We start from the raw sequence: 12527 nt of genomic DNA, 5'->3' as shown, positions 1-12527 counted from the left end.
GCATTATTTGGGTGCGTGTGCAATCGGCGCCATTTTTTATTACTATAAGTGTGATTACTTGACAGTCTGCTGAGACAGTACGATCATAACGTGCATTCAATTAATTCTCGATTGATTATCTCAATCTTTGACTACCTGTAATGGATAGAAGATACTACCTCGTTCTCCTGTTAACATTGACTGCTAATGTGTTCTGTGGCCACTATGGCGAAGGTAAGTGCTTTTACCTGCTATTTTGATACTGCATATTATAGACACTTATCGCTCGTTAAGTATTTTATGCACCATTTCCTGTTTCTGCAGTAGTACAATAAAGTAATTTTCCTACTTTAATCGCGTTATGTCCACCGACGTCCAGTCTTGATAAAAACAACCCTTAATCTGCAGCTACAATTCGTATATTGAGAAATAACCTTTCAGGCAATTTCATTTGCGAAATGCAGGTATTTTACAAAAAAAAAAAAAATACATATAACTACGCAGGCCAAAGATTGTGAGAGCTAATCTATTTTGGTATCATTTTTCGTTCGGTGTTTCAAAAGCCCAGTGGCTTTAAATAAGGCTAAAATGGAAATACATGTACGATATTTTTTGTACAATTACAATAAAAAAACTGCCTGATGTTTTGTTGTTGTTTTTTTTTTACTTCATATGTCATCATAACCTGACACATAATAAACATCCAACTAGACAGTAAGAATCTCCAATAGCATTTGCTAAGAATTGTGCTAGTTCAGCAGACATCTATCTACACAGGTCCAAGTTTCTGCAACTTCCTTTGTATAGACATCAAATATGCACCTTCATTGGATTCGTTTTAAACAAGAACGAAATTGTTTGTTTTGATAAACTGATGCAATGGAAAGAAATATACATTTTGTTTAGTCTCATATCATGCGTTTAGTAATCACAACTTTTATGTTTCTTCCCAGACTGCCTCCGGTTTTATAAGACATCCCATATCACATTCCATCTTCATTTTACTTCCTACTCTATATACCTGCTGTCACAGATAGATACCTTGTAGTCAACTCCGCTGCCAACAGTTCAGTATGCCAACTTTGCAGGTGCTTTATACGATATACTTTCCTGATATGGCTAATCGTCTTGTGGGCCTTGACCATTATTATTCATTGCTTAATCAAGGTTTTTTTGTTTCTTCTTGTTTTGTCGAATCTTTCTTTTTTCTAATTTTTGATACCCTTTCTCCTCGTTTTTCTTTTTATTTGATTTATTGGTTTCTGTATCATCATTGTACATACACATTCATGTACAAACATAAATATAAGTTGTTCGCAGAGTATTTTCTTCTTTATTGCCTTTGTACAATGTACAGCATTTTCTGCGCTCTTTTAGTTTTAAACTTTTTTAGTTGTAAACCCATCATGTACCCCTTATTTCTCCTTCCCTCTCCCAGCACCATCTTGTGAGTGGGTGCCTCCATTTTTATTCCGCAGAATCGAAGTGTGTCTGAAAAAAGTCTCAGAGAACCATTCGTATAAGTTATTACATTCAGAAAATGCATGCAAGCTGTGCAAACGTCTGAATCATTGGTCCAGTATAGTCACCACATGATGTAAACTTTAATGCAATAAAATCAACTTGTGCTTATCGAAAAATTTGGATCACAAATAACTGTCATGTATTTTCTCGTCTCTGTTGTCCTGATACAGTTACTTTTACAAAGTAGATTTGATTTTGATAATGCTACTTCTCTTGTTTTCTCTGTTTCTCTATATATCCGTATCCTTTTCAAGCATCTCATTATTTTTTCGATATGGTTCTGTTGAGGTTCGCTGGCTCTTTCTTGCCTTTCTGTCCGTTGCGTTATCTTCTTGTATTATTCTCATTCTGTCTTGTCTTTTAGTCTTTTTTATAATTGTCGTCGTCCCAGTCTCGATTAACGTTTATTCGCGTGTGTATGTGTGTCTGTTTGTTTGTTATTTAATGATTATCAAGATAATATTTGTGGTGTTTCAACGAAGAATTATAACAGTGTTGACTCTAATTAAGATTTATCTGTTACCATTTCAATTACTTTACGTTTTTTTCCCCGGACAATATTTTCCTTTTTCTTGGGGACACTTTTGGTTGGTCTCAAAACGTGCAAGAGTAGAATGGTCACAAGACTGTGTGCTTATGATGTCATTTGTGCTGTATTATTCTTACATCTTATCTTTGTGATCACCTTAATTAAATGGAGAAAAGAAAGCAATTTGTATATGTGTTCATTACGACAACATCGATTATTTGATTTGAGTTTGGATTACCTATTAATGTTCATTCTTTCGGACAAAAATGTTTTAACTTCACCTTAAAAATAAGACTCAGTTCATCCAATACATTTTATTATTGAAAGGGTAAGAAGGACATTGAGTGAACAACTTTTCGTTAGTTATACCAGACAGACTGGGGTATCAAAATCTTTGTTACACACCCCCCCCCCCATTTTCTTTGGGGGGGGGGGGCAAGAAGACAGGCATCATGCATACAAGAAGCTTAGAGTAGAATGCCATATTATGTATGAAGTTCTATGCACGCATGATACAATCACGCGAACTTTTGATTTCTGCCGTATAGCGTCAGTGGTAGGCACTGCCCCCAACGTTCAAGGATGGAAAGGAGAAGACATGCTGTTGCGATGCGACATCAAGGAGGAGCCTCAATTTGTGTACTGGGAAAAGGAGAGTTTCTTAAATCCCGAACAGAAGACTCGTAAGGCTGGATATTTCGATGGAAATTTTGAGAGCTTGGAGGAACGGTTTGATATTGACAGGAACTTCAGCCTTGCCATCAGCAGCTTGGACGTGGCAGATGAGGGTCGTTACAATTGTCAGGTGTTACTAAAAAATTCCGAAAGTTTGGAAAATTCCACCATCATCACTATTAGCTGTAAGTACTATATGTCTCTATCCACGTCATGATTTGTGGAGAGAGAAAAATATTGTTATGAATTAGGTTACCGGTAAATAGAAATACAAAAAGAAGAAGCTTTAAACACTCAAGCTAATCTGAAAAGAAGAAGACGAAAGAACAACATGTCAGTGACAGTTCGTCAAATATCATAGTGTCACATTGACTCATAAAATAAAGCTTTCAATGAAGCCAATTTTAAAAGTAATTGTGGTGAGGGATACTGAGACTAATTGCAATCAAGCCTTTTGCTTGGAAGAAATACTCTATGACACATAAAGTATTTTAATATTTTTAGTCAGAACATGTTAACATGATGTCCCTTTTTTCACAAGCACACTTACCCTCCGTTTAGTTTGTTTTTGATAAAGCATTACATTATTTATTAGATTTGCTACACTGTTTTAATATCACATATTTCACAGAAAACAGATAAAGCAAGATATCAGAGACAACTTTGTAATAAAGAAAAAACACTGTATAATGTGTCAGAGTAGAAGAAATACATTTCAAAATATTTCTTTTTTTCAAATGGACCTTGTCTTTTCCACATTGTGGTGTCATAACAACTCTCCTATTTGACATTACTGTTTAAGCCTTACAACAAAATAGATTTATACTGCGGGCAATTGGTGTGTGAACTTTCTCTATAAATCAGTCATTAATTATGTTTTGATACACTTTATATTGAGCTCTTTTCCCCTTAAGCAGCAGTTTCTAAAAAGGCGTTAATAAAGCAATCACCAAGTTTAAAACACAGTCAGACTTTCAACAATGACCGAGTTTTCTATGACAAACGAAAATTTTACTTGTAAAAGATATATACTCAGACAGGTTCAGTCATTTATCTCACATTCGCTTTTCGCATAATTTGTAACATGTTTTTTTTTATATAGCTTTATAACTACACTATGAATAATGATGTTTTTTTTTCCGTTTTATTTTGTAACGCCGTTCCTTTTTGCGTTTATAATCATACTTATGAATTTAAGGTATATAAACAGTGATTTTGGCTTTGAATCGTAAAGCTATATACATGTAGTCATCCTAAATTTCGAATCCAAATGTAAACAGGTTAGTTTGATTTATTTTTTGTTATCATCCAATGATCATAATTATGTTACTTTACCTGAGCATTGTTCAGGTTGTAATCTCATTTTGCAAAATAGCAAATAAAAAACAAACAAACAAACAAAACCAAAAGCGAAAACAACTCTTAAAGGCAAAGTATTAGGTGATATAATATCATTTCAGCTATTTGCCGAGTAAAGATTAGGATACGTATAATATTATATACGTCATTTCAAAAATGATTTTCTTATTTTCCTAGCGATGGCATCAAGACATACGATTGCGGAGTGTGCTGATAGAAGTCAGTCTCGTCAAAGCCGGTGTACATATCAATCTCCCTCCAACACCCCTTCCTTTACTCTAACGTGTGTCGTGAGTGGATTCAAACCTAACGTTTCCATGCTATGGACCGAAGAGTCGGGAAAGAGACTCATTTCAGTGGTTTCACAACAGATCACACTTTCTGATGGCACATACGAGAGGTTCGAGACAATCACTGTTTCAACCAATCACGGGACAGGGCAAACCTTCATGTGCGTTGCTGCCGGTGACTCGCTGAATGGAACGTCGACTCGAAAAATCACAGTTCTGCCTTTATCAGGTTCTTGAAATGTTGCCAATTTTACGTTTCTGAACTATAGGTGGCAAGCAATTATTAATATTACTTAAAACAATGTTCTTGTTGAGATTTGTAACGTGGAAGTATAAATCGCTCATTTATATTTTTTAGCAAAGTAGCCTTTCCGCACAAAAGTGTCTATTTTACTGGTCTCCAATTTACTATTAAAAAAAAATGATGCATTAAAGAGAAATGTTAACCAATTTCAAAGAATACAAAGTAGGAGGACAAGAAGAGAACAAAGAAGAAGAAGAAATTTACTTTTTTGTTTTGTTTTGTTTTGTTTTTGTTTTGTTTTTGCGTATGAAGTGTAGGCTTTGTTTGCCTAGTGCCGGTCTCTTGACCTTTTAACCTAATGTTAAGCTGACAGGCTGTATGACAAGTCAGCTATTTGACTCATGCACCTGGACTTTTTATCAGTATCAAGCTCTCTGGCCGTATGACTCAAGGGTGTCGGTCTGATAGGATCATTAAATTATAAGTGTGTCCTTTGAGTAATTTTGTCATCATAGTGACATGTGTTCAGGCAATCAACCACTTTGTTTGCACTATCAAACATATTCTTTCACACACACACACATACACACACACAGACACACACACACACACACACTCAACACACATAATTATACTAAAGTATAAACTTTGTATTGTATATCTAAGTATTCATATGTGTTTATTTTACTGTTTTCTAAATGAAGTAATGAATGAAAACGTGTTTCATTTGTTTCTCTATGAAGTTTCAGGAAAACGTGTTAATTCGAGTCTCATCATTGGTCTCACCATTGGTATGCCTGTTGTCATAGTCATCCTATTTCTCTCTTTTGGGAAATATCTGCAAAGCAAACATCCGGACTACCTACCTCGTAAAGGTATTGGTTTATTTTCTTCAAGGTTAGAAATTTGCATTTATTGCGTTAATGATTATGCGCGTGTGTGTCTGTGTGTCTGTGTGTCATTGTGTACGTATGTGTGTGTGCGTATAAGTGTGGGTATTTCTTTGTTTTTATATATGATTTTCAATAGTTTTGATACATCAATATTAAAAAAAACAAAAAAAAAACTATTACTTAACATGTACTTGTCAACATTACGGGGACCGAAAAATTGTCCCATGTATGTAGAACTTCAAAATATTTGATTAGCGATGATCTCTCTATGTCAAATAAAATACATAATTTTTCATGAAGTAATGGATCATACCACATATCGAAAGCGTATATTCTTGAGATAATCTGGTAGTGAAAAGAGGGGAAACGAGAAAGGTGTTGAAAATAAGTTTGCACCTCATAATATACTGTATATGAAAATGATCATTATAGTGACGCTCTTGTTGCTATTGATGATGATAATATTTCAGGATGTGGCTGGAACCCCTGCTGGCGAAGACCAAACATACCAGAGCGATTTCACGAGGAAGAAGAATTAATGCTGGGTGAGAAATAATATGTAGATAATCACAATCTTATTCGTTGTCTTGAAAAAAAACGCAGTATTCTATTATGCACAGTGACTCTTATATTTTCAAGGTTATAAAACTCATGTCTACATTCTTTGTGCAATGATACAGTTGTATCATGTAACACGGTTATTAGAAAAAACGATATTTCATATTACAGGCCTTCTTTCTCTCTCTCTCTCTCTCTCCCTCTCTTCACCTTCCCCCCTCTCTGTCTCTCTCCCTTTCTGTGCATACATGTTAATATTCCTACGTGTCTGCGGGTATTTACGTACACTCTTATATTTATAATATTGATTTTATGTTTTTTATTTTTTTTCTATCACTTGGTTTCTCTTCTAAGAATCACCATCGCTTACAGAGGAACAGATACAGCAATGCAAGGAAGAGCTGAAGGAGTATTACCGTATGTCACGAAGCAAGGTCATGGTGGATCCACTCAACTTTATGGAATGTGTTGAATTGGATGATATCTATACGAATTTAAGTCTAATCGACCAAAGCAGCAAGCGTAAAACACCGATAACATACGGCAATCTTCTGACAAACAATGAAAATGGAAATCTTTCAAAGCGACTGCTGATTCAGGGTGAGGGAGGTGTCGGTAAAACAACGCTTTGCGCTAAGATTGCATGGGACTGGTGCCAGGGAAGGATTCTCCAAGATCTGGACATGGTGCTCCTAATACCTCTTAGAGATATCAAAAAATCAACAAGCATTGGTGGTTTTGTCAAAACGTACCTCTCGCATTCAAATACGGCAACAAAGAAGATGATAGATGGCTACATTTCAACAAATCTGAGCAGGATTCTCATTATATTTGACGGTTTCGACGAGTTTGACGAAACATTGAGTAAAACGAGCAGCAGTGAGGTCATTCGCATTCTAGTATCAGAGCAATACTATTTATGCAAAGTAATTATCACAACACGCCCTTGGAGGACAAATGAGTTCATGATGGACAAGAGTTTTGCCGAAACTTACACTTTACTAAATGTCGAAGGATTTAACAAGGTGAATTTATCAACTTATATTAGGAGGTACTTTCGGATTAGAGAGAAGGACAATCTTGCAGAAAGCTTAATCAGTTTTATGCAGGAAAATGATGTCATCCGGTCGAACATGGCCCCGTTTCCTATTTACTGTGCCATGATTTGCCTCATGTGGAACGACTTCAGTGAAGAAAGACGGAGAGAACTGCAAAAATTGCACACTTTCTCCCAGATTTTTGGAGAAATGATATCTTTCCTAAAACAACACTACGCATCAAAGATGTGTGTAAATCTACAGAATCAGAACATTGTTCAACATTTAGAGGAAGCTGGAAAGGCAATTCAGGAAATAAGTGAGATAGCGTTAGAGGGTCTATTTCACAAGAATCTCTCCTTTCCTGAAGAACAATTCAGAGAGTGTCATGATGCCATGGTCACATGCTGTAGAGTGGGCGTTTTGACTATAGAAAAAGATGTCATCACAAGGGAACGTCGGCATGATGTCAACATCTCATCTTTGGTTACATCAACTATTTCTTTTCCCCACAAACTGTTTCAAGAATACATTGCAGGGGTATACATTGAGTATTTATTCGACAATGATCGTGCTAAGTACGACGAGGTGAAAAACAAACTTCTTAGTCGACCTAAGGAGTTTCGCTACGTACTCTACTTCACATCAGCTTCAGGGAATGAACTCGGCCTGGATATCATTAAGGGCCTAGTGAAGTCTTACCCTCAAAAGGAGCTCTGCGTTGACGTTGCGTTTGAGTGTCACACTGAGGAGGCAGCAAGGGCAGTGGGAGAACGATGGAATGAATACACACTATTTCCCAATACACCAGAACACACAGTATCAGGAGTGGTGTTCATGGTGCGCTGTAACCAAGTGGTGAGTGACAGAACTTGAATATTGGTTTGAAATATTCTCGAAAATATCATGTCGAACGAAAATAAGATTCCTTGTGTGTGGAAATGTGTGTTTGTGTGTGTGTTTCCCCTGTGTGAATTTGAGTGCATAATCTACAACCCCAACAGCTTTATTAACATTGTTTTTTGTATTCACGTTTTTAAGTATCATTGTTATGTAAAATAGTTGCCCTTCTCGCATGATACATTATGATGACTTAATGTGTAAGTTTAATCTGAATTGCCATGCCACTTATTTCATGTCTTGTTATTAATCAGAACGTTTGGTGGTAAATTGTATGAAACGTTTTTCGTCGTGGCTGTTAGAAAAAAAAATGTTGTGAGGAGTCAAGTAAAAATTATTATAATGTTCTTATTGCAAAATAAATGGACTCCACGGAGTTTCAACGTCTACTGAAATGAGACCCTTTGCGAGAGTTGCAGTTGTCAAACTGCCCTTTGTAGTAATCATCCAACTTTGGCTATAATAAAGACGCCATGTATATTAAAGGGAGATGTCAAACTGAGTATCGTGTATAGTGTTTTGAACATACAGCCACTTAAGGGCGCCTAACACGAGTATTGATGTAATGCAATCATATTCATCGCCCCTCTACCTTTCTCATTCCTTTCCGAGTTGTGATTAGTGAAATGACGATATGAATAGAACCTGTATAGAATGATCTTTTTTTTTTTCTCTGTGAGTTTCAAACCTCCAGTCAACTGCGAGTACTTTATCAACCTTATTCTTCTGAGAATAATTTATTTCCTCTACTGTCAATTCATGTTCGTTCTATCAGCAATCGCTAAATATGGGCCAAATGGAATGCGGAAGAACTGTGTCACGTGACTTAGCGGAGGGCATGTACTCCAGCAGTGTACTCCGTAAGGTATGGCTATCGTGCTCACAATTTCACGTGGAATTCTACAAGATCCTCCGGGCAGAGGCTTCAAACTGTCTGGTAAGAAATTTCATGTATTATCATGATCTACAACACATGTCTTTATGTACAGACTACAGATGAAGTGTTACTAAGATATATTTCAAATACATTAAATGGATGATAATAAGAAATGTAAAGAAAACAATCTTAGGTGCAAACAATGTTTCCTTGCAGAAAAAAAAAATCTTCTCGAACAAATAATCCAAGTTACATCTGAAAACATATACTGATCACGTTATAGTAGGTGTTTCAATATATATATATATATATATATATATATATATATATAATATATATATATAAAAAGATAAGTAACAAAGCTGCAACAAAGTTCATGCTGTATTCACCAACGGTTTATTTCTTCACACAAATTTTCGAGCGTCTAGCCGCCCTTTCTCAAGTGTTGATATATATATATATATATATATATATATATATATATATATATACATATATATATATATATATATATATATATATATATATTGTCACCATCATCACTAATTAAGAGGGAAAATCCTTAACCAGTCACGAAGAACATAATGCGATCTAAATTATAGTATTCAAGTTTGAGTGAAAACAAGGTCAACTTGTATAGAATAAAAACATCGTTAAAAATATATGGAATGTTTCTAGATATGCATTTCACCGCAAAAGTGATGTTGAGGGCATCATAAATCAACACAAATCGACATGCATATAGATTTCAGGGGCCCTTTAAGGTGAAGGATTATCCCCACTTTTGGCTGCAGCTCTTCAACTTTCCCTCCCCCCCCCCTAAAAAAAAAAAGAAAAGAAAAAAAAAAGAAATGCGCTAGAAGCATCGCGGTAAACTATGACTATGTAGTCACTTCCTGTAGATCGACGCAAAAGGCAACACAGAAACAAGGCTGCAATAATATATTATGGTCAATAGAAAGGCGCACTTGGCATCCTTTTCACTACCATCGTCTTTATCGTCAACTAAGCTTGTTATTAGAATTAATTGAGTGATATGTTGTTTTCCCATCTTCTTTGTGACCAACAGCAATAAGCCCTCAACATATTCTTGTCCTCGCTATTCTGCTGAATATCTTTACCAAGACATACACAAAGTGGATACTATAAGATTAAATCTACTTTATTCATTTGCGTAACGAATGACAATCATCCCGCAAAGTCAATGCAAACCAGGTAATTATATGCAGGGTTCTAGAGGAGCCTTTACAGGGATTTTCACTCAGTATAAAGCTGCTACAAAGATGGAGAGAAAGAAAGGCTTCTGTTAGATCCGGCGTCCGGGGACATGTAGGCGAAGGTACCTCTCCATCTAAGAGTGCCACACAAAGTTGACAATTACTTTCGAAACGCCTGACATTCCGCCTTAAAGCATATATACTTCAGGCATAACATTACATAGCGACGAATGAATCCCATGATGATTGTGCACATAATTAGGTGATCCGAGCATCCTCTCGGATCACCTTCTGTTTCTGTACGGATTCTTTCTTCTTCTTCTTTTACTTATTTCTCCCCAAAAGTTGTGCATCGATTAGCTCAGAAAGTCCTCTTCCTATCAATTTCAAACTTATACCATATATGTATCGTCTCCCAAAGACGGTAATCGAACTAAAATCAAAGTGATCAGTCGACCGTGACGTCACTATGACGTCATTGTATGAAAACACATTCTCAATCATATCTCATTAATGGAATGGAATTTTTCAATGAACTTTACGTCACATATATTTCAGGTCAAGCGCATTCTACTCATATTCTCAAAATTCATCTATATCTTAAAACGTGCGCGTACGCGCGCGTTGAAATATTTGTATGCTCAAATCGAGCTCATTTTTTTTTGCACACGTTTCAGACCATTTGGAGCATTTTTTGAAAAATTGAAAAAATTGGACGGACGCATACGTGCGCGCACATATACGCACGCACAGCTCTTATGCAATAGAAATTTCCCGTTTTTTCACTCTTATCGGATGCCTGAAATGTCAAGGAATATTTCTACCACGTTTCAAGTCAATCCGATTCAATATGACGTCATACGGACCCGTCAAAGTTGAAATTCCGCGCGCGCGTCAATGGCGATATACAGTGCAACTATGCCAAAAAACCGCCAATTTTAAATCCGATTTTACTCGTCAGAATGGACGGTGACCCCCCATTTTCGTTACATATTCTGAAAGCTGATGAGTTGTAAATATCATTTCATGGGTTGGCAATGCTGGAAAAGTGATTAAAAGATATCAAATTTCTTTAAAAAATAAAAGAAGTAAATTTTCAAAATTACGTCATCAAATTTCAAGTTCACTCGAGCGTATCTCACTTATCCTTTGCCAATTTTTACCCAAATTTCAGTATGTTGTAGCTTATTAAATGCTCTTTCATTAATATTCGAACAACGTTTTGATTAGATGACAGCATCACCTCGTAAAAATGGATTGAAAGTAATCTTGTCAAATTTGACCAGTTTACGTGTTATCTCTAAGGAAGTGCAGTTTTTCTGGAAATGAAAATTGACATGACTATCTTTTTCGAGCACTAGCTCACCTATGCTTCCGTGAATTTCTCTAAGATTTTAATATGTTGTAGCTGAGACTTTGGGCTATAGTAAGTGTGCCCTTCCTTTTTTTTTTTTTTAATACGTGTAACCCCGGGTTACAAGGTCTGTGATGAAGACGACAGAGTTTGGAGTTTTCAACCTCAGTGTATACACACACAACCCCTTCCTCCCATATGCACGTGCCCTCTTGTGCATTGTCCTCCAGTCCCTGTTTCCGTCCTTATCTTTCTTTTCCCCTCTCTCCTTTTACACGGGGATGCAGACCCCTAATGTACATAAGTCTCTCCTCATCTCGTATTCGTCTTTCCCCTACCAACATCGGTACTGCCAAAATTTTGGGAGATAAAGATAGAGTTCCCATAGTGCCATGTCCTCTTGCCCCCTTGGACGTTGAAGAGAGTGGATGTAATAAGGCGTGGTGCTGGCTCCTTTCAAGGTGAGACCACTATTATGCCAGTTTTACATGTCTTAAACCTTATGGGGATTACTGTAATTTCAGTTTACATGCAAAGTGAAAGTATAATAGACTGATAAACTTATTCTTTGTAAAGGAAAGTTAGGATGTTCAATTGATGGAACATTTCACACAATGACTCAAGCAAGGCTGTCAGTTCGCAACCTCTATATCCATGTATATGTGTGTGAGATGAATTGTGAGGTTTATAGTGTAGTTTGAACAATACCTGTGGTATAACCTCATGTATTTATTTTATTTCTACACCATGCTATAAGAAAATGATGTAGATTTGAACTCTGCCATGCAGACGATTTATCAGTTTAAGCTAAATCATGTGCTTTGTAATGGCTGAAGATAAGCAAAACTTTTAGGGTCTGAATAGTACAGGCTAAAGTTTGGTGGGTTTGTATGCTATACCAATAGGGCGTGAGAGTAAGAGAGAGAAAGAGAGAGAGAGAGAGCCAGCCTCTGTGGAGAGAAAGGACTTGATTGTTTTAGTGCTTGGCTCAGGCTTCACCCAGATTTTAGGACAAAGCTGATAAGAACTGTGTTTGTAGTGTGCTTGGTGGTGAAATACAGTGCAGGCTTGATAGGTATATAATATACCCG

At 36.4% G+C, this 12527-nt stretch overlaps 1 protein-coding gene across 1 annotated transcript in view; it reads left to right on the top strand.

Annotated features, from left to right (window-relative positions):
• Nucleotides 1-204: 204 nt before the first annotated feature.
• Nucleotides 205-12527, top strand: part of LOC140235879 (uncharacterized) — a 44220-nt gene continuing 31897 nt past the window's right edge. Inside the window, exons 1-8 of the mRNA XM_072315873.1 lie at nucleotides 205-213; nucleotides 1418-1430; nucleotides 2581-2892; nucleotides 4244-4585; nucleotides 5344-5475; nucleotides 5964-6038; nucleotides 6406-7946; nucleotides 8764-8925. Of these exons, the coding sequence (XP_072171974.1) occupies nucleotides 205-213; nucleotides 1418-1430; nucleotides 2581-2892; nucleotides 4244-4585; nucleotides 5344-5475; nucleotides 5964-6038; nucleotides 6406-7946; nucleotides 8764-8925 (2586 nt within the window). The remainder of the gene's footprint in view (nucleotides 214-1417; nucleotides 1431-2580; nucleotides 2893-4243; nucleotides 4586-5343; nucleotides 5476-5963; nucleotides 6039-6405; nucleotides 7947-8763; nucleotides 8926-12527) is intronic.

Source organism: Diadema setosum, chromosome 12, assembly GCF_964275005.1.
Source record: "Diadema setosum chromosome 12, eeDiaSeto1, whole genome shotgun sequence".
Taxonomy (NCBI): domain Eukaryota; kingdom Metazoa; phylum Echinodermata; class Echinoidea; order Diadematoida; family Diadematidae; genus Diadema; species Diadema setosum.
Note: the sequence above shows the minus strand (reverse complement) of the source record. Positions and strands in the feature narration are given on the sequence as shown.